This window comes from Sinohyriopsis cumingii, chromosome 10 (assembly GCF_028554795.1).
Source record: "Sinohyriopsis cumingii isolate HCF-2022 chromosome 10, ASM2855479v2, whole genome shotgun sequence".
NCBI lineage: Eukaryota > Metazoa > Mollusca > Bivalvia > Unionida > Unionidae > Sinohyriopsis > Sinohyriopsis cumingii.
Window position 1 is genome coordinate 32,759,954 of NC_142970.1, and position 22,750 is coordinate 32,782,703.

The following is a 22,750-nucleotide window of genomic DNA, read 5'->3' on the forward strand; positions in this document are numbered from 1 at the left end:
GTACTAGTGGTAAATAAGTCTACGCATAATTTACAAACTTTTCAGTTGAACATAATGTTTATCGTCGCTGCGTGAAACTTTTAATTACGTTTTCCAGCTTTACAATAGCAGTTATTGATATTTTGTTACACCTGACTGAAAACTGGTCATTCTAACGGGAAAAAAACTACCTTACGGAGATGGACTCGTCAGGGTTGGCAGTTCTGTGATCATATCTGGTTGGACAATTGACCGTGTGATGATACCATAGGGCGCACATATGATTAGTTGTTCTTGTGAAAATACATGTATACATATAGTACATTGCATACAATTACATTTCATTTTTGTCACAACAGAAGTAATTAATGATATGTACTATTAAGAATCATTTGTTTTTGGGTTATGTCTCTTACAGAAGACAATGTTTAAACCAGAGAAAAACACATATAAAATATATTAATAAATATAGCAGGTTTAGAATACAAGATGCAAAATCATAGACATAGAAAACGCTGGAAATTTAAAATGGAGACGATCACATGAAAAGTACTTTCCATTAGACAGCACTTGTATCATGCTTGTTGTGTATGTATTTCTATCATACTTGTTGTGTATGTATTTTTTATCATACTTGTTGTGTATGTATTTTTGTCATACTTGTTGTGCATGTATTTTTTATCATACTTGTTGTGTATGTATTTTCTATCATACTTGATGTGTATGTATTTTTTATCATACTTGTCGTGTATGTATTTTTATCATACTTGCTGTGTATGTATTTCTATCATACCTGTTGTGTATGTATTTTTTATCATACTTCTTGTGTATGTATTTCTATCATACTTGTTGTGTATGTATTTCTATCATACTTGTTGTGTATGTATTTATATCATACTTGTTGTGTATGTATTTTTATCAACCTCTCAAACATGTTCAGTTAGTGATTTTCCCAGGACTTTTGATATGGAATATAGATTGCCTCGGTCTCCAGTCATTTGTTTTTATTCTTAATGTGATTATTGTGCATTTAGATCTTTAAAAGTTGTTTATTAGGACTTTGTCAACAATGGAAATTAAGCTCTGATGTAAGAAAAATATGATTTTTAATTAGGAAGAGGGTCCACGTATATTTTGACCCCGAAAAGTGACTTTTAAAAATCCCTGGACTTTTAGTTATAGAGTATAGATGAAATGTACATTGCATTATTGATAAATTCAAACATTGCTTTTGTTCTTGACACGTTTGTAATAATTCATTGGTATTTTGCACACTAGTCTTATAAATGTAATTATGTTATCAAGCTTTTGTCAACTTAGAGTGTTATTTCGTCTATTCATATCTGATATATTTATTTTGTTCCAATTGCAAATCATTCATCATAATCCCTATGCCAATTAAGTTCAAGTCCGTAACATGGATTGTGTTATATATTGGATGAATAACATGCCAAACACAATACACACACTCTGTTGGATGAATAACATGCCAAACACCAATACACACACTCTGTTGGATGAATAACATGCCAAACACCGATACACACTCTGTTGGATGAATAACATGCCATACACCAATACACACAATGCTGGATGAATAACATGCCATACACTAATACATACACTCTGTTGGATGAATAACATGCCATAAACCAATACACACACCACTGGATGAATAACATGCCAAACACCAATACACACACTCTGTTGGATGAATAACATGTCAAACACTGATACACACTGTTAGATGAATAACATGCCATAAACCAATGCACACACTCTGCTGGATGAATAACATGCCAAACACCGAAACACACACTCTGTTGGATGAATAACATGCCAAACACTGATACATACACTCTGTTGGATGAATAACATGCCATATGCCAAAACACACTGCTGGATGAATAACACACCATACACAAATACACACACTCTGCTGGATAAATAACATGCCAAACACCAATACACACACTCTGCTGTTTTATTGCTTGAATATTACATTCTGTATACCATCTGGACAAATGAGGGACTCTAATAATTCCATCACAACAAGATTATAGACAAACGCAGTATTACCATACACCAGTACTCACACATAAACAGAAAAAAACACACATACTATTCTGTTTTATTTGCTTGAATATCTTTATAAAATGTCACTTTCTAGATGCGATCTGGACAAAAGAGAAACACCCTGAATTCCATTACTACAAGGAGATTATTTTACAACTTATGGAAAAGTTGAACATTGTAGCCAGGCCAAGGTTGTACAGACCAGGTGCAAAAGAAGTCAAGGTCAGTTAATATAAAATATTATTTTGTGAGTTTTTTTGCACCTGAGACTTATTAAAATTATTGAGCAAGGAGTAGTCTTGGAAAGGAATTGTTCAGGACTTAATATGGTTACTGATGAAGCAGTAGTTTTGGAAAGGACTCTGTTGGGATTTATTAATTTTCTTGATCAAGCTGCTGTCTTGGAAAGAACATGATGGGACTTATTCAAGTTTTTGATCAAGAAATGTTCTTGAAGAGAACAGCATTGGGACTTTTTAAAAGTATTCATCAATACTCTGTCCTAAGTAACTTCAATCTTGCAAGGATACATTTTAAGTCATGCATGCAGATAATACACACTTTCAGAGTACTTTTTAAAATAAGTTTTCTGAAGTTCTTTTTTAAGAGTTCATTTAATTTTAAGTTTACAAAAGTTCATCTAATTTGTATTTCAGGTGGAGGGTTACTTCCTTGCTCCATGCATGCTACGCCATGCAACACCAAAAGAACTCATCTCCTTTGGGCCAAATTCTCAGCAAGGAAATACATCAGTTATTTGCTTTGTATTTACGGGGAAGTTCTTACCCTCACCAGTCTTCCACAGGCTTCTTGCTGCCTGTGTGGCACGGTGGCCCATTGCCAGAAAAAAGATGGAGAATCTGATCTTCTGTGGTTGCTGTCTTTTTGACCTTGATCTTCTCCACAGATTGACTGTGTTGTTCAGGGAACACGTCATATTTGCAGGAGTCACAAGAATAGGGACCACAGAGAAGACTCCATCTTCCAAACTATGTATTGAAGTTCGAGAATTCATCACCAGGACTCTGTCCAGTATCATCGGATGCCTAGGACAGAGTCTGCAATTTGAGTTGTCTATACAGTGCCCCAACTCTGACAGATACAGTGTACACTGCCACATCCCAGTTGCCATCCTTCAGGGGAATGTAGAAGTTCCCTGCCATTTCCATGACAACAGTCATATCATTATTTCTCATGATGTACTGAAGTTCTGGTTTCACGAAGAGGTAAGAGCAAATAAGTTTGTTTGAAATAAGTTTGTTTGCAGTTTTCACTTGTAATAGATCTGTTTTGTTTTTCATAGCACTGTTATCTATAGGACTTCTGTAAATAGATCTGTATTGTTTGTACATAGCACTGTTATCTATAGGAGTTCTGTTAATAGATCTGTATTGTTTTTATATAGCACTGTCATCTAATGGAGTTCTATTAATAGATCTGTATTGTTTTTACATAGCACTGTTAGCTATAAGAGTTCTGTTACTAGATCTGTAACATTTTTACATAGCACTGTTAGCTATAGGAGTTATGTTAATAGATCTGTATTGTTTTTACATAGCACATTTATCTATAGGAGTTTTGTTAATAGATCTGTATTGTTTTTACATAGCACTGTTAGCTATAGGAGTTCTGTTAATAGATCTGTATTGTTTTTACATAGCAATGTCCTAAATAAAATGGTGTCATTATTCTTCCTGATTTGATGATCATTATGACATGGGGTTTTCACAATGCCCTAATTAAAAAGTGTGTCATTAGTCTAATATACATGTTGCCAACCTGACATCTCTGTGTATGCCACATCACCAAATTTGAAAATGGTTTTGCTGAAGAATGTAAGAGACGATTTCAACACTCAACATTTAAAAATTAAGAATTAGTCTTACATGTACCTTACATTCCTGGAAGTTTTCCTTACCCAGCAGAGCATCTAATCTTTCAGGGGGACTCTTGTTACTATAATTATTGTCATATAACATATAGGTTAGAATAGATGCTATATAAACTCAGTGCATCCATGCACTTCACTGCATGGCGGTGTTTAATATAATTGAAGTATATGCATGGTTAGAATATATACTTTATAAACACATCGATGGTTCCATGCACTTCACTGTATGGCATTGTTTAATATAATTCAAGAAGGACCATCAATGCATGTTTTTCCCATTCCAGTATAGTCCTGACATACTGTAGCATATGTTGCATTTATCCCATTTCAGCAGTGCTTAAAAAATATGGCCAGTTCTTTACACCATACTCTCTACATTTGTCTCACATCAACAGGGGTAGGTAATTACTGTTCCTACATAAGTGAGGGCCAAGCACTTAAATAGCAATGAATAAATGGTATTTCCTTTACTTTTCAGGAACAGTCTGCTGATGGATGTAAGTATATATTTTTCTCATTATATACTTTTACAAATCAATAATTTATAATATTCTAGTTCAGAATCATTTTTCTCTTTTTTGAATTAAATTTCAGCAACATTTTGTTTATTGTGCTCTTTTCATTTCTTTTAGGTCATCTTGTCATAAAGCCAAGTGATGTAACTATCTTGAATTCGTGAGTTCACTGAGTTCGTGAGTTCCTCAATGGTCATATCACTGTTGTAACTATCTGGAATTCATGAGTTGACTGGCATCTACCAATCCTGGTATTGCTATTCCTCATTGGTCATGGCACTATTGTACCTATCTGAAATTCATGAGTTGACTGTCATCAACCAATCCTGGTATTACTATTCCTCAATGGTCATATCACTGTTGTAACTATCTGGAATTCATGAGTTGACTGTCATCAACCAGTCCTGGTATTGCTATTCCTCAATGGTCATTTCACTATTGTACCTATCTGAAATTCATGAGTTGACTGTCATCAACCAATCCTGGTATTGCTATTCCTCAATGGTCATATCGCTATTGTAACTATCTGGAATTCATGAGTTGACTGTCATCAACCAATCCTGGTATTGCTATTCCTCAATGGTCATATCACTGTTGTAACTATCTGGAATTCTTGAGTTGACCGTCATCAACCAATCCTGGAATTACTATTCCTCAATGGTCATATCGTTATTGTAACTATTTGGAATTCATGAGTTGACTGTCATCTACCAATCCTGGTATTGCTATTCCTCAATGGTCATGTCAATATTGTAACTATCTGGAATTCATGAATTCACTGTCATGATCTTTTAATAACTGCTTAAGAAACAATAAAACAACATAAAATGAAATTAGTTGCAAGTGTCATAGTAGTGAGATATTTCAAGTTTGTACAAATTGTACAAATTCATTATCAATGGAAACCAATGCTAAAACTAGAAGAAATTTTATTGGCTTCTTTCTATACATTATTCATCAGAAAGCATGCTTGCGTTAAAGTTTTTTCAGGTTTATACAAAAATGCTGACTATTTGTGGCTTGTATTATTATTATACATTATAACATACACTTTATGCTGTTAAGTGACATCTCAACAAAGCCACCCACTAGAGTGTGACTAAAATGAGCAGAATGCATTCTGGATTAAAGACTGGATAATTGTTTTACAAATAATGCCAATATTCTGTCCAATATTGATAATGTTATTAACAATAGGGATAAACTTCAAAAACTGCTCAATAAAATTTAACCTACTTGGACATAAACCTTAGATTATTTTGATGTATTATCAAATATGTTTGATAATACTGAATGGAGAAAATTCTTCAAAGAATGCAGTATCATCCCCATCATGCAATTGATTAGGGTATATATATATATATATATATATATATATATATATATATATATATATATATATATATATAGTAGGCATATCAATCCATCAGTCAATTACATCTTTGGAAAAGTTTACATTTTTACATTTAGATCATTTTCAGACACTCTGTTGGGGCATCCATATTTAATGAACATAGATCTTGATTTCATGACTTATGAACAGAAATTCATAGTAATTTGAATAAACAGTTTTACAGTAATCTAGATTTCTTGGCCAACTAATATTTCAAATAGCTATTTAGTTGAATCACTAAGCTGTCAGCCAGGTGGGCCATCTTAGATCCTCTTTGGCCTCTTGCTTTTACTGGACAATAGGATTTTTCTGCTAAACTTGATGGACATTGTATCTCTATCCAGTTCATCATTCACTTGGTCGTCTCACTTATATCATGAATAAAGGCACATTAATTGTTGAAATGACTTTGGTGTTTCAGAGAGTATTTTATATAATAGTGATGCATGCCACCTCAGCACAATATTAGCTATATGATGCCAACTAAAGGCAAAGATTTAAAAAGACTTGGAGAGGAAAACTTTGTTCAGGCTGTTAACTTCCATGTTCTATTTATGGCGTTTTATGATCAGTTTTGTGTTCAGTGATAAACCTGTTTTCTGATTGTCTCCCCCAGAAGTGGATGCTATACCTCATAATGTTACTGTTGAATATGATACTGTTTTTTCTTAATTATTTAAATTTGAAAAAATCCTATTTTTGATGAATTAATATGAGAGATTATGCTGATTTATCAAACTTTAGATTCTGCACACACTGTAAACTAGATATGATTAATAAAATAAAACCCAGTCACATACTATAGAGTAGATGTAATTAATAAACTGATTACCAGTCTCATAACTTATTGTATATAATGTACTTCTTAAAATCCGTGTTGCACCTGATATATGTAGGGAACCAATCAAGAGGTTTGTGTGGAAAATATAACTTTGTCAGTCAGTTTCCCTTTTTGCACATGTGTGCATCAGGGACACAGGCTGGAGCAAATTGACGCACATGTTTTGTTACCGTGCATCCTTTTGACTATAAGGATTCACATAATGCAATCAGGATTGATTTAATATCCACTGTTTTGGATGAAGGATGACATCATGTATACTTTGAGCATAGGCATAGACTGGTTCCCTGCTTTGTTTGCTCCCTGCATTGCACACCTCCATTCGTATAGCGGAGTGCAATGCAGGGAGCATATGTTTTAGGGAACCAGACTAGCATAGGCAATTTTATGACAGAGTAGCTTCCCCTAATCTTGCGAGCCCTCACGTGATTTTCATCGAGCTCATTAAGATGTCGTCTACATGTTTAACCTCAATGCTTGTTGCATTTGAAAGTGATCTCCAGATTAAAACGGCATGCACTAAGAATCATTAGCAGACAAAGTGAAAGAAGCAATACACAAAAGGGTAACTGTGGATCTAACATTAATGAAAAATTGAGGAAATAATTCCCTTGACTGTGAGTTCTGATCGCATGATTGCGAAGACTGCAAAAGTGAATAATCCTTTTGTGACAGGGTTGACGAATTTTTAAAAAAAATCTGCCATCGTTTGCCACAAGATATCTAGAGAAACACATTATAACCCAAGACATTCTTTCACAACAAAGAAATCAGTAAACTTGCAGAGACAAATGCGTTATTTGGATTACAAAGTCAAGGGGTCATTGCCGATTGGTTTTTAACTTTGCTGCAATGAAAGAAAGATCTTAAAGTTCAAGTGTAACTTATTAGAAAGAAGAATCAATAGCTTGCTTGATTGTTAGATAAATGTGTTCTAGGATAAAGTAAGTAAAATGAAACTGATGATAGTACACATTTTATGAAAGGCAGCAAATTAACTACCATTTGGTTGAAAAGATTTATTTGGCTTTTTATATTAGCTTGTATGTAATGTGTTGAGCTCTAACATTGCTTCAAAATGATTATAAGGAGACTTAAAATACAACTTTAAACTAAAAGAAAAATGAACTAATACAATTATTCTTTGAATGGACAATGCATTTGATTGTTAATTGTGCATGTTGGTTTATTTGTATGTTTAGAGAGAGGGAGAGTATGTTGTGCAAGTTGCAATATCCTATTTCAAGCTGAAAAAGTATGGGTCAGACGAAAATTTGTCATTACATTTTTAACTACCACATTTTTTAAATATGTTATCCCCCATTTCTGACACCAAGGTGGGTTTTTTTTACCCCCAATTTTACACCCCTGGGGGATACACTGGTCAGTGCAGTCCTTCAAAAGTAGTCCCAAAGTAGCTGCATATTTGTATGTAACTGAAAGCTTTCAATTGTTGATTCAAGGAGACAAGACTACAGTTAAATCAAACAACAACCTCAAACTAATTTATAATCCCATCATTTCCATATTGTGTTAAAAATTCTTTTGAATCAGGAGAAAACACAGACAAAATAAAATGGGTAAATAATCCACCATGTCAGTTAAAATCTCTGGAGAGGTTGTCATGAATAATTATTACTATCATCCCTCATCTGTATATATAAAGTGATCCACTTCTAACCTCTCATCATAAATGAGTTGATGAATTATCATTTTTTTAAATCGAAAATTTAAATGCTTTAAAATAATAACATTACATTAATTTTCCCTTTGGTTTTACAAATCAAAATGGGCCCCATGTGGCCACTGTGATCTAAAGCATTACCTTTACCAACCACTGCCTCTCGGACTAGGCCATTGTGGGTATGTGAGAACGCTGCCAGTAACTTATCATGGGTCAGTGGTTCTTAATGCAGTTCTCCACCAATTATATTGTCTGCCATATATAGCCTATCTTGCACTGTGAAATGGTGTTAAATACACATACAAGAAAACGAAGAAGCAAATCAGTTAGTGTTTTAGTTATGTACAGTATCATACATTACAACCAGCATCATTAGTTGAGTAATCTAAAAAACATTTTGTTTTCCACACCTCCCATACAATGCCCTCTTACAGTAGTTTAGGTCATATAAAGCATGAGCACACACTGAACATCTCTTTAGCTATGTTACATAATTTAAATGGACCTGTAAGCAATTTGCATTGATTGATTGACATATGATATGCAATAATCATGGATATTGATTAGAGAAGGAAAGAAAGACAAACATGTTAAATGTGCATAAATTAAATTTTATTTTCATTGGACAAACTTGAATTAGAAGATAGGTTCTGTATAATGAAATTCATGCATCATGATTTTGCATTGAATATAGTCTTAAGTAGTAAATTCAGTAGAAATCCAGTATACTTATTTTCAATATATTCATAGAAAATTCAATAAAAATCATACTTTGTTAATATAGGCACAGCAAATTCAAATGAAATCCAGTATACTTTGTTGATATAGTCTTGGTAAATACAGTACAGAAATGCTCTTTTCTTTGTTTATAACATTCATACGTAACCTAAGGAAATATTGAAAGCTTTTACAATGTGCACGCACGTACTGAGTCTTTGTACACATTTTGTCATATTTCAGCTTCTGCAGTTCCCATGCCAACTCCACCAGCTGGTGACACAGACAGGTTCATGCGTCTGACATATCTGTTGGTTGATGTTGGATCAAGGATTTTGAGACAATTGTTAAGTCGTCACACAGTCACTCCGACCTGCACGTTGGACCATTATCTTGCCAAAAACAGGAAATCCCTCAACAGTCTTCTTAAACGAAAAGTGTTATACCAGTCTCAGATGGATATCCTGTTCCCAACAAATGGAGGCAATACAAACGTAGAAGACTATGATGTCACACTTCTTTCCGCTCTCTTTAACAATATTGTACCTTCCCTGACTCAGAAGGAAGTGGACATGATAAAATGTTTGCGAGAAGACAGGAACAAACTGTATGGACATGCTAAATCATGCAAGATGAATGCCATGGAGTATCAGACCTGCTGCAACAGCATCAGCTCAACATTGATAACCCTCAGTCAACAGTGTGGAGACCCCATTTTTCAGAATGAGATATCACAGGAAATTCAGCGAATTCAAGTTTCAGCAATCCCTACTGGATCCTACCTGGATATCCTGAAGACTTGGTTCAGTACTATAGAAACAGTTAAGGGATCATTAGAAACTGCTGAAGGTGCAATACAGGCTTTGGCATCTAGGGTAGAAGCTCTAGAGTTGAAGAAAACAACTGAGGAGAGTGAGGGGAAATAATGGGGAAAAATCTGTCAGTATAAGAATTTAATATATATATACATACGAGAAAAAATTTTGTCATAAAGATTTCACAAGTTTAAATGGTAATAAAGAGCTACTTACAGCTAGAAGATATTGAGTATGGAAGGAAATTCACTATCTCAAGAAATTGTGTGTCATACAATTACAGCCGCCATATCTGTATTATTATGAATAAGTAATTCCACTTTTTTGTAAACATCATCATTTTTTAATATAGTTCTGCAGATGGTAGAATGACTGTCAGCTTGAGACTGAAGATTCAGCAATCCCTGCTCAATGCTGCCACCAGAAAATAAACAGCTGGTTTCGTTAAAGAATCTGTCTCTAAAGTGCTCTTGATTTAATAGTACATTACGTAAGTGTGAGTCACAGACTGTTATTATATGAAACAAGCATCTCAGCAGAATTGATGTTAATTAATAAAAACATGAGCCATTGAATCAAAATAAAAGTATCTATAGTAAATCATGAACTTTTCTGCCTTTAAGCCAAATAATCGATCTCAGTGAAGTGAGTCATAAACATTACATGTGTTTACCAGCCATTCAAGGAAAAGTTTAAGAACAATTCGTACACATTTGTTCTACTAAGCAGGACACAGTTCTTGAAAAGTGAGCAATAAACATTCCAGAACTTGACAATGACGAGCAATCTTAGACAACTTGTACAAGCTCAAGTAGGAACATGCATTCAGACTGACTAGTAAACATGCATTTGCTAAATGGAAGGAAATCTTTAAATCAGGTTGTTGAAAATCATTATGACCATAACTATAGACATATTCAGATCTACTTGAATAGAAGGAGTCAGACCCTAACGCAGGATATAGTCCAGTTTTCTTGAATGGAAGGAGTCAGACCCTAACGCAGGATATAGTCCAGTTTACTTGAGGAACTGATTCAAGTCCAGGACTCTGTGAATCTCTCTTAGGGAGACAATGTGTATGACATCCAACATGAACGGTTTATCTTTTACTTCTGGTTAAACCAATTTATTTCTTGACTACTGATTAAAGTGGATTAGATTGTGTGTTTTATTTGTAGACTACTGATTAAAGTGGCTTAGGCTGTGTTTATTTGTAGACTACTGATTAAAGTGGCTTAGACTGTGTGTTTTATTTGTAGACTACTGAATAAAGTAGCTTAGATTGTGTGTTTTCTGCCAGAAAAACAAGTTTCATGAGCATGCAAACTTGGGGTATGATTTTCCAAACTAGGGGCCAGTTGGTAAATTGTAGTAGAAATTCCTGATCATTTGCATGGAAAATTTGGAGAACAATTTGAAGTTGAAAACTGTATACACCGCTCCCTCGATAACTCGTGCCCGGATAACTCGCGATCCCGCTTATAACGCGGTGTCCGTCCTGGCTCCCGATTTTTTCCAGAGAAAATGTATTTAAAATATCTTTAAAATATGCTGAACATGAAAAAATTACGATAAGAATTTATAAATTAAACCTTGATACATTGCTCATTTTATCATCGAAAATGGTGATTAATGTCCATAAAAATATAATCCATATTTTGAAATTTGCAAGTTTGAAAGAAGAATTAATTTCAGAGATCTCGAAAACGCTTAATTACGCGTATTTGGACGCCAATTTTTGACGCAGTCAATTTCTGGGACGCAGAAAATCACTGAGGCTGGAGTCCTCCGTACGCATGTAATAGGTGCGCGGGAAAATTCAAAAATTTGCCGGTCCTGTTTCAGCCACCTGCTTTGTGGGAAAATGTGTTGATCAGTTAACTGTGCTGATATTTACAATGACAGAATTCAGTGACTGAAAGACTCTTTGATGTACTGTTGCCATTTTATAAGAGTACATTTAATAAAAAAGAGCATGATGCAACAGCTAGGCGGCTAGTTAAAAGTCTTTGACTAGCGGCCGAGTGAGAAAATGTACTGATATTTAGTGATTGAATTCAGAGGCAGAAAGACCCAGTTTTAAAATCCTAGCGAGACCTCTGTTTAAAGATATCATATATTATGTAAGTTTTTATGATAAATAGTTGTCAGTATACTGTAAATAAACGGTCTGGTGAAATAGCGATCAATGAAAACTTCTGGTAAATGCTAGCAGGTGGCAACAGAGAATGAAACACCAATTAAACGTCTTCCTGTGTGAAAGTCACATTCCTTTAATTCCGTTTCAGTGTAAACATTATAATCACAACTTATTCTGTTCATTGAAAACATGAAAAGAGTCAATCGACCGTCACATCGAAACCCGTGAGTACTTCTGTGAGAACCTAATTACATGTACATGACAGCTTTGTTTTGATCAACAACTTGGGGAAGTGTTTGTTGCATTAAAAAAAAATCGATTACAAGAGACCTCGGGTGCTGGATTAAGGGTCTTGAAGCTGCCTTTCACGTAAAGGAAAACAGTAACAGAGACAACGATGATGATAGTGACTTTGAATGTTTCAGTGAAACTGATGTCATTAATGCCGAGGCTGTTTGGGAGAAATTCGTACAGACTCATGGTCTTGAGATGGACATTTCTCTTGATGATATGGAGGAGTGGATTTGTGCTGACAATGATTGCCCCACAGTCGAATACATGTCAGGTGAAACTATAATTATTTCTATAGCGAACAAATTTGCAGCAGGAGATGATTCTAACTGGAGTAACACAAGTGTTGAAAGTGATGCAGACGCAGATGTTGCACCCCCTCCACCCCTCTGCACAGGAAGCAATCAAATATTTTGATATTGCCATAAGGTGGCTGGAGACCCAAAATATTGACTACGTAAAGCTCATGCAGTTGAGAAATCTGAGAGATTTTGCTCGGCAGCAGAGAAACCAAGGAGTAACAAACACACACACAAAATAACTGATTTTTTTTCAAAAAGTGAATTGATATTTGTCAAGCGTGGCATAAACGGCAAGTATTTACTTTAATTTACGTTGTTTTAATTTTGTAGACCAATTAAATATGTTAGTACTGATTAACCCTTGTTTTTTTTTTTGTTTTCCATTTTACTTCTATCACATTCAAATCTATTTATCTATCGTTCGATCGACACTGTTTCTCGAAAAGAGTCGATCTTTTGTATATAAAAAAAGTCTAATTTGGATCAAACAATAAAACTAGAATGTATCCAATTCAACATAAAATTAGTGACGTAGTACACAATGTGTGAAGTGGTACACATGTTAACACATTAACCCCTGAGCCAAACAGCTAGGCAGTCCCCTGAAGCATACTTGCAGAGATCACCTAGAGCAGTGTTAGCCTTTCCAGTGCCTGTATCCCTGAGACTAGCTGACAGCAATTGGATTGCAGATTTTTATAGAGGGGGCTACTTGCAATAAAATTGTTATTATTTTATTTGTATTCATTTAATTCAGCTGAAATTTGGCACGGCAGTTCTCAATAAACTTACATACATAATGGTATAAATTTCATGCTACATGCAGAAATATAACCAATGCATGATGGTGAAAACAAATGATGTACTTGCCAATTTGCTTCTCTTGCCGTAAATAATCCACAAAATCCATTATGAATTCACAAAGAATTATTAACACCATCAGCACATGAAATAATTATATTTTATGTACACAAAAATTCCACTTGTCGTCTCTTGTAAACTAAATATCCTGTAAATACTGTACACAAATGGGCATATTTTACTTGCTCTTTACTTACCTTTCTTCCTAAGAACTCTCACTGGAAATTTTTAAAACTAATAAAACACTTAACAAACCTTGAACTATGAACACTCATGTTAACAACGTATATTTCCCAAACATTTATTTAACGATTATTCAAAAGAAAAAGAAGCTCCACGAAATCAAATGCATTAGCATCAGGGTCTAAATCCGTTGCTGGTCCCTGGTATAGCCTCTTGTCAATGTGTGTTTTATCATTTACGATCATCGATCAGCTCTACTTTCATTTTCTTCTTCTTCTTCAACATTCTCATTTTCGTCACTACCGCTGTTATTTTCAGCAGCTTTTTCGATGTCACTATCAATCTCGTCTAATTAAATCCAGAAAATTCTCCATCAGAATCCGTCAAGTAAAAGTCTGCTCCTAGAGGCTGATTCTCATCAATTTGCATCAATTTAAAATCGAAATATTTTCACTAAATCAACTGATATCAAAGTGAAAAAAATTTCCCGCTGTTCAGCAATGTGCGCTCTATCTATGTAAGCTAAAATTTGATTGGTTAAACTGCCTGCATTAGTGGGAATTGGCTTTAAATCACCCAATGGTTTGTGCCGAGTTAACTCGTCGTGCGGGAGAAAGGCCTTGCTAAATACTGCCTCTTAAACTCGGCGCTCGGGAGACAAGCTATGCAAACTCAGCCACTTTAGCGAGGCTCGCGGGAGATCAGGGGTGTAAAGTACGACGAGTATACTCGTCGCCAGGGGTTAATGTGTGAAAGGAAACCACGTGGAATAATGTTTTTGATGATCGCCCCAATATACTGTAATTTATCCTGAAATTAATGTTGTCCTATGAGGAAATGATAAAGTACACCGTTATGAAAACATATTTATTAACAGTTAATCTCAAAACGATTATAAAGTGAGTATTCAACAACATAAATCTGCCTCCACCCCCCCCCCCCATTTCTCCGTTATGTCGTCAATCACTTTATTGGTTTTGGGCTTATTTTATAGATCCCTCGATAACTCGCGCCTCACTTACAGTGCGGTCGATGTTTCTGGACCCCGATGTGCGCGAGTTATCGATGGAGTGGTGTATTTGATAGCTATTAATTTATCAGTTTGTGCACATAACAGAGCATGCTGATTCATTGACCTTTTTATTGTAGATATAACATTTTCAACACGTGTGTAAACATTTATGTGCATTTTGCATTTTTAGCAATCATGTTTATTTGCCTTGGTTTTATTATGTTTCGCAGAGATGTTTTTGTTTGAATTATTATGACATAAGGTATCATTCAGAAATGGAGTTGTGCTTCCTTAAGTAAAGGATTCAGGATGCCAGATATTTTTAAGTTTGTATCCGATTGTTTGTTGACAGTTTGTTAATTAAATTCTGTATTGTTTGTAACTTCACTGCTGAAAACGTTTATGATAGAGAACTGTGCTAAGTTACACTGTAATAAGTAATACTGCTTCTGTATGTAAACTGGAATAGGTAATTACGTTACTGTATGCAAACTGTAATAGATATTACTGCTTCTGTGTGCTAACTGTAATAGGTATTACTGGTACTGAATGCATGCTGTAATAGGTATTACTGCTACTGTACGCAAGCTGTAATATGTAATACTGCTACTGTATGCATACAGTAATGGGTGATTCTGCTACTGTATGCAAACTGTAATAGGTATTACTGCTACTGTATGCAAACTGATACGTATTAATGCTACTGTATGCACACTTCAATTAGATGATACTGCTACTGTATGCAAACTGTAATATGTATTACTGCTACTGTATGCAAACTGTAATAGGTAATACTGCTACTGTATGCATACAATAATGGGTGATACTGCTACTGTTTGCAAATTGTAATAGATAATACTACTACTGTATGCAAAATGTAATAGGTAATACTGCTGCTGTATGCAAACTGTAATAGGTAATACTGCTTCTGTATGCAAACTGCAACAGGCCAAGGCTTTTGCTGCATCTTGGGCATTTCCTATTTGGATGCAGTCTTGACTAGGAGGTAATGTATGACTATTAATAACATGTAGTTTTTACCTCAGCTGGTCATACGGCAGAAGAGCTTATGGGGTATTATGTTGTCCATATCTGTCCATCCATTAGTACAAGTTTGTTATTGCTACTCCTCCTAAACTTACTGGTGGTGCTCATGGATGATTGCTGCTCAATATGTGGTTATCACTAAAAGACTTCTTGTAATGTCTAATTGGTCCTAAATAAAACTAGTATTGATCTGATACCCACTCTGACCACCACGGTGGACATCTTGAAAGTCTTGTTGCCACTTCTCATGGGCAGAAAGTCTTAATAACATGGGTTTTCTTCCATGCATAAATCCCCCAGTCATATTAATATTAGGAACAAAGACTGCTACCTCCTGAATACAACCCTACTAGGGCATATTGACAAAGGGCTGTAACTCTTGCTCATTACTTCCTCTTGCTGCCACTAGGTGTCTCCAGTTTTAGTCTTTGTGTGAAAATCAAACATCCATTCAAAAGTGTGCATTAGTTTGAAGTAATATTGATCAATACACATGTGGTACATGTTACTTTAATATACTAATTTGTTGGCATTTTGTGACATTTATCACTTTCTTTGACCTTTTTACTATTGTTGATGAATGTTAAATTTGAAGTGTTCTCAACCACTGTCTTTAGTTCGTGCACTGTTTATAACAGGTGCCATTTTACCTCTTCTATCCTTCACCTGACATCACAAAGCCTATCTCTTCTACCCTTGCAACATGTGCAATTCTTGGTCTGGGGATACCTGGTCAGCCATTCCACCAAAAGACACAGAGAAGCAAGACAAAGCATGCAAGACCAGTACAGATATATTAAGTATACATTTGAATACAGAATCAGTTCTGAGCCTTCTTGTAGACGCTAATGAGTCCCTTCCCCACACCTAAAAATCAGAAGGAAGATGCTTGATTTGGGCAGGGGAGATGAATGCAAATATGTTGCATTCACATTTGGATGCATCAGACTTTTAGCAGCACATGAGTCAACAATGGGTACAGGAGAATATGACGCAATTCCTGTGGTCTTCAGGTCACATTTTACCCCTTTTTTCATCTTGCATCGATAATTTAGATACTATGGGGATTGCTCCTTCATTTTTAAGTAGCAAAGTTGGCATAAAGTGCATCACAAGATGAGTGTGGGCTTCAGGCATCTAAGAATGGGCACATGGGATATTATTCAGATCCAGTGAAAATGTATGATCAGCTTACCAAACATCTCTGTGACCCAAAGGATATTTAAACCATTTTGTTTGTCAAAACCAGGTATCAATTACGTTCTGTTGCGCTGGTACAGACACGTCCCACCACATGCCATACTGAACCCCCATCACAGTGTTGGATAAGTGTCAAAACTAATTATCAATATTTTTGCTATGTCTTCAATGTTTGATCTGGCCTCTTTAGTGATTTTCAGATAGCAAACCAACACGCCAGGGAGTCAACAGCCCACACTGCTAGCAGAGTAGCTCACCATTACAGTGGCTAATGTATTGCCTGTCTCTGCTAATCTTGATATGTTTTGATGCGTATTTAGGTCCACGTCACTTACACTGCATGTTGTCTCTGCCAATCTTGATATGTTGTCATGCATGTCGAGGTCCACATCACTTAAACTGCATCATGTCTGTGCTAGTCTTGATATGTTGTCATGCATGTTTAGGTCCGCATCACCTGAAATGCATCATGTCTCTGCCAATCTTGATATGTTGTCAAGCATGTTGAGGTCGACTTAAACTGCATCATGTCTGTGCCAGTCTTGATATGTTGTCATGTATGTTTAGGTCCACATCACTTAAACTGCATCATGCCCTGGCTGTACGAAAACATCCATTTGGCTCACTGTTGCTAGTGGTGACAAGAGATTGAGCAAGAGTTACTGCCCTTCATCTATATAGTATATACAAAAATATGAATCTTCATCTTTTAGTAGGGCTGGACTTGGGATGTAGCTGGCTCATATTCATAATGTTAATTGTACCAGGTAAGCATTCTCAGAGAATTGCAATTTGCTGTAACATTTACTTTCTCAAAAAGACATTATAATGCATAGATCTGCCATCTCACCTCTGTCTGCGGTGGTTCGAGTCTAAGATTCAGCCAATGTGGGCATGTGAGAAAGCTTGCCAGTAGCTTCTCGTGGGTCGGTGGTTCTTTCCGGGCTTTTCCGGGTTCTTCCTCCACCATTAATACTGGCCGCCATGTATAGCCTATCGTGCTGAAAAATGGCGTTAAACCCCACAACAACAACAACAAATAATGCATAGATGGTTCTAAATGAAACTTGTGTTGATCTCGCATCCAGTATGGCCATCATATTGCTATCACTATTCCTCTTGCGTGGATGGTCATGTCAAATGGGGTTTTCATTCAAGATTTTTATCATATATTGATCCCAATGAAAGTGGTGCTGATTTGAAGTTGGTATGGCCACATATGGTCAATATGGCCACGTGTAGCCATCTTGAATATCATGTATCACTAATCCTGACCGATTGGATGGTCATGTCATTCACTACTCCCTCCTGATTGAATGGTCATGTCATTCATTACTTCTTCCTGATTGGATGGTCAGGTCATTCAATACTCCCTCCCGATTGGATGGTCATGTCATTCACTAGTCCCTCCTGATTGAATGGTCATGTCATTCATTACTCCCTCCTGATTGGATGGTCATGTCATTCACTACTCCCTCCTGATTGAATGGTCATGTCATTCATTACTTCTTCCTGACTGGATGGTCATGTCATTCACTACTCCCTCCTGACTGGATGGTCATGTCATTCACTACTCCCTCCTGATTGAATGGTCATGTCATTCATTACTTCTTCCTGATTGGATGGTCATGTCATTCACTACTCCCTCCTGATTGAATGGTCATGTCATTCATTACTCCCTCCTGATTGGATGGTCATGTCATTCACTACTCCCTCCTGATTGAATGGTCATGTCATTCATTACTTCTTCCTGATTGGATGGTCATGTCATTCACTACTCCCTCCTGACTGGATGGTCATGTCATTCACTACTCCCTCCTGATTGGATGGTCATGTCATTCACTACTCCCTCCTGATTGGATGGTCATGTCATTCACTACTCCCTCCTGATTGGATGGTCATGTCATTCATTACTCCCTCCTGATTGGATGGTCATGTCATTCACTACTCCCTCCTGATTGGATGGTCATGTCATTCACTACTCCCTCCTAATATCACTGTGCAGCCATCCTAATAATCCTGTTACCACAAAATCATATTGAAATTTGTACGTAGGTGTCAGACTGGGATCATGCTTCTGTTTTTATTAATGTTCAGATATAGTCTGTTTTATGTAACAGTTGTATTTCGAAATGAAATTGACTGATTTGGCAGAGTCATATATGTTTAATACAGTAAAGGATGAAAAGTGTCCTGGCTATTTATAATCCCATGTAATTAATTTTGTTGTAGATAGATTGATGTATAAACATTTCACCAGGATTTTTACGTGTATGCATATGTAACATGTCTGGTGGTACTTATACTTAAAACACACTAGTGTTTTAGTTATACTTAAAACACACTAGTGTTTTAGTTATACTTAAAACACACTAGTGTTTTAGTTATACTTAAAACACACTAGTGTTTTAGTTCATGTACTTCATAGTATAGTTGTGTGTATTTTAATGGTCACTGGTAATGTTGGTCTTGCTGAGTGGCTCAGGGGGCAGCTTGTGTTCATATTGAAGTAAGGTTCTAGGTCCTGTGTATGGAAGTAAGGTTCTAGGTCCTGTGTATGGAAGTAAGGTTCTAGGTCCTGTGTATAGAAGTAAGGTTCTAGGTCCTGTATATGGAAGTAAGGTTCTAGGTCCTGTGTATGGAAGTAAGGTTCTAGGTCGTGTATATGGAAGTAAGGTTCTAGGTCCTGTGTATGGAAGTAAGGTTCTAGGTCCTGTGTATGGAAGTAAGGTTCTAGGTCCTTTGTATGGAAGTAAGGTTCTAGTCCTTTGTATGCAAGTAAGGTTCTATGTTCTTTGTATGCACGTAAGGTTCTTTGTCCTTTGTATGCAAGTAAGGTTATATGTCCTTTATACAGAAGTAATGTTCTAGGTCCATTCTATAGATTGGAAGCAAGGATCTAGGCTTGCCCTTTTTTGGCAGATTATTTTCATATTTGTCAAAGCATTTATGTATGTTAACATAATATTATAATTCATGTTTATTATTTGCTGAATTTAATGTGTGTAAAATTAACTGGGCAACATGGAAATGTCTCTCAATATTTCATTTTGAACTCACTGCCAAAGACAACAGTATTTAGTGCATGTGTACACAAACAGTGGTCAAGAAATCAGAATATAGTAGAATGCACATGCAAGTGTCTGGAATAGAGTAGACCCAGGTTAATCACTGTGCATATATACATCATAAATAAATGTATCATTTTCATGACTGTTCTTTGTCTTTTCACTAAATCCAAACCGACTCGGTCAATATAGCCTCGTGCTGTAGAACTTGTGTTGGAAACCCAAAGCTTTGGAGTTGATAGGTTTTCAGGGGACATAATTATTCTAGATGAAGATGTGACATCCAGGAAATGCATCTCAGTCAAGGTCTCATAAAAATATCAATGTATAATAATACATGTATATTCAAGTATAATTTTATTTGATAAAGTTATGGTGCAGTATGCAAAGGTAGGAAAATAGGCAATCAAGGGACATGATTCTTCTGACTGCTAAATTAGAACCTTTGACTTTAAACCCATTTAATGTCTCACCAGTATAACTTGCAAAATACTCACAATCACTGGCAAATAGATTCCACAAAAGTTAAAGATTTCAGAACCTTTTCCAAAAAGTCACACTCAAACGAGCCGAAAACATTTCAAAGTATATCAGTAGGGAATTACCAGATTCATTTTTTCTTCATGATATTGTATCAGGTCATACAAAGTTATTGTACGACCTTATGCAATTTGTTCACTGGTTGTTGGGGGGGCCCTGAGTGGCCGAGTGTTCTAAAGCGCTACCGTTACAGAACATTGCCATCTCATCTTTGTCTACATGGATTTCCAGTCTCATTTTCGGTAAATGTGGGAATGTGAGAAAGCTTGCCAATAGCTTCTCATGGGTCAGTGGTTCTTTCCAGAGTTTTCCCAGGTTCTTCTTCCACCATTTATACTGGCCACCATGTATAGCCTATCTTGTGCTGAAAAATGGACACCATGTATTACCTATCTTGTGCTGGAAAATGGTGTTAAACCTACAACAACAATCACAACAACATCAGCTTTTATTTATGGTATACAAACTGCAAGTGTAATACCAGACAGATTCACATATTACTAATGTAAACAAACTATGTAGAGGAAGTAACCAACAGTTCAATTGCTATGGTTCATTCCCAGCACAGTCGGTGAGGATGGATCCAAACCAATTCAATTGCTGTGGCTCATTCCCAGTACCAAGTATCGGCACCAGTCTGTGAGGGTGGATCCAAGCCAATTCAACTGCTGTGGCTCATTCCCAGTACCAAGTATCAGCACTAGTCTGTGAGGGTGGATCCAAATCAATTCAACTGCTGTGGCCCATTTCCAGTGCCAAGTATCAGCACCAGTCTGAGGGTTAATCCAAGCCAATTCTACTGCTGTGGCCCATACCCAGTACCAAGGATAAACAATACTCTGAGGGTGGATCCAAGCCAATTTAACTGTTGTGGCCTTTTCCCATTACCAAGCATCAATACCTGGCTGTGAGGGTGGATCCAAGCCAATTCAACTGCTGCAGCCCATTCCCGGTACCAAGTCAAACCTGAAAAAAAGGCAACAGAATGCTTTGAAGGAATGAGACTGGTAGATGAAACAAGAGTCCCAGGAAGGGACTGAAACTCTGCTGTCTGCAATGAATTTCTGGAATTCAAGACAAGACATTTTTTCTATTCAACACTCGAGTATTGAAACCACTTCTGATATTCTTCACTGATCAAAATATTTTCAAATTATTTGCAGTGGTACATATACTGGATGTTAGCTTGGGTCCATTTTCATTTAGAACAAAGCATACATCATATGAAGTCTTTTGGGAAAAATCCAATGTCATAATAATCATCTATTCAGAGGGAACAGTGACAACTAGACTTTTAAGATAGCTGTCATTGTAACTGTACTGGAAGTACAACTGCACCATTTTCATTTAGGAAAATCTAGGTATCATAAGAAGTCTATTGGTGAAAACAGCATGTTGCTATACTATTCATTTGGAGATTGGTAGATACAAAAATATTTTCAAGATAATACTTTCCATTCAGGAGGAGGAGCAATAACTAGATTTTAAAAATGGCTGCTGTGGTGGCCATTTTAGATGTCCGATTAGCACATTTTTAATTGAAGATTTATAAGATGGAGGCCATATTGGATATCAGATCAACACCATTTTTATTTTGAGCCAGCTAGACATCATAAGGGGTATTTTAGTGGAAACTCTATGACGATATGACCATACAATCAGCAAGGTAGTAATAACAAGGTTTTCAATATGGCCACTGTGCTGGCCATATTAGATGTTAAACGAGATCATGATTTAAGACCAACTAGGTATCATAAGAAGACTTTAGTGAAAATTCCATGTTTATATGACCATCCATCAAGGAGGAATGGCAGTTAAATGCCTTTCATGATGGATGCAATGGCAGCCATATTGGATATTACATTGGTATAATGTTCATTTAGTACCAACTAAACATCATAACTAAAAGTGCTGCAGTTAAAATCCTATGTTGATATGACCATCCAATCAGGAGATGTAGCGATCACAATATTTTTAATCTGACTATTGTGATGGCCATATCGGATCTCCAAGCAACACGTTTGTCATGTAGGGCAACTATACCTGGGATGAATATGTGGGTCATATTGGAGCTCCAAGCAACATATTTGTAATGTAGGGATCAACATGACATGGGATGAATATCTAGGCCATACTGGATCTCCAAGCAACACATTTGTCATGTAGGGCCAACTAGATCCTGGGATGAATATGTG

At 36.1% G+C, this 22,750-nt stretch overlaps 1 protein-coding gene and 1 long non-coding RNA gene across 4 annotated transcripts in view; one reads left to right on the forward strand and one right to left on the reverse strand.

Moving 5' to 3' along the window:
* The window catches only part of LOC149789852 (uncharacterized), a 90,235-nt gene extending 70,078 nt beyond the window's left edge, over positions 1-20,157 (forward strand). For both annotated transcript variants that reach the window (XM_089971836.1, XM_089971837.1), the window contains 4 exons: positions 2,150-2,277; positions 2,712-3,281; positions 4,425-4,443; positions 9,340-20,157. In XM_089971836.1, coding sequence (XP_089827962.1) covers positions 2,150-2,277; positions 2,712-3,281; positions 4,425-4,443; positions 9,340-10,022 — 1,400 coding nt within the window. In that variant the 3' untranslated portion in view covers positions 10,023-20,157. The remainder of the gene's footprint in view (positions 1-2,149; positions 2,278-2,711; positions 3,282-4,424; positions 4,444-9,339) is intronic.
* Positions 20,158-20,312: 155 nt separating this feature from the next.
* Positions 20,313-22,750, reverse strand: part of LOC149789853 (uncharacterized) — a 268,141-nt gene continuing 265,703 nt past the window's right edge. For both annotated transcript variants that reach the window (XR_016423740.1, XR_016423739.1), the window contains exon 2: positions 20,313-21,521. This is a non-coding gene — a long non-coding RNA (uncharacterized LOC149789853). The remainder of the gene's footprint in view (positions 21,522-22,750) is intronic.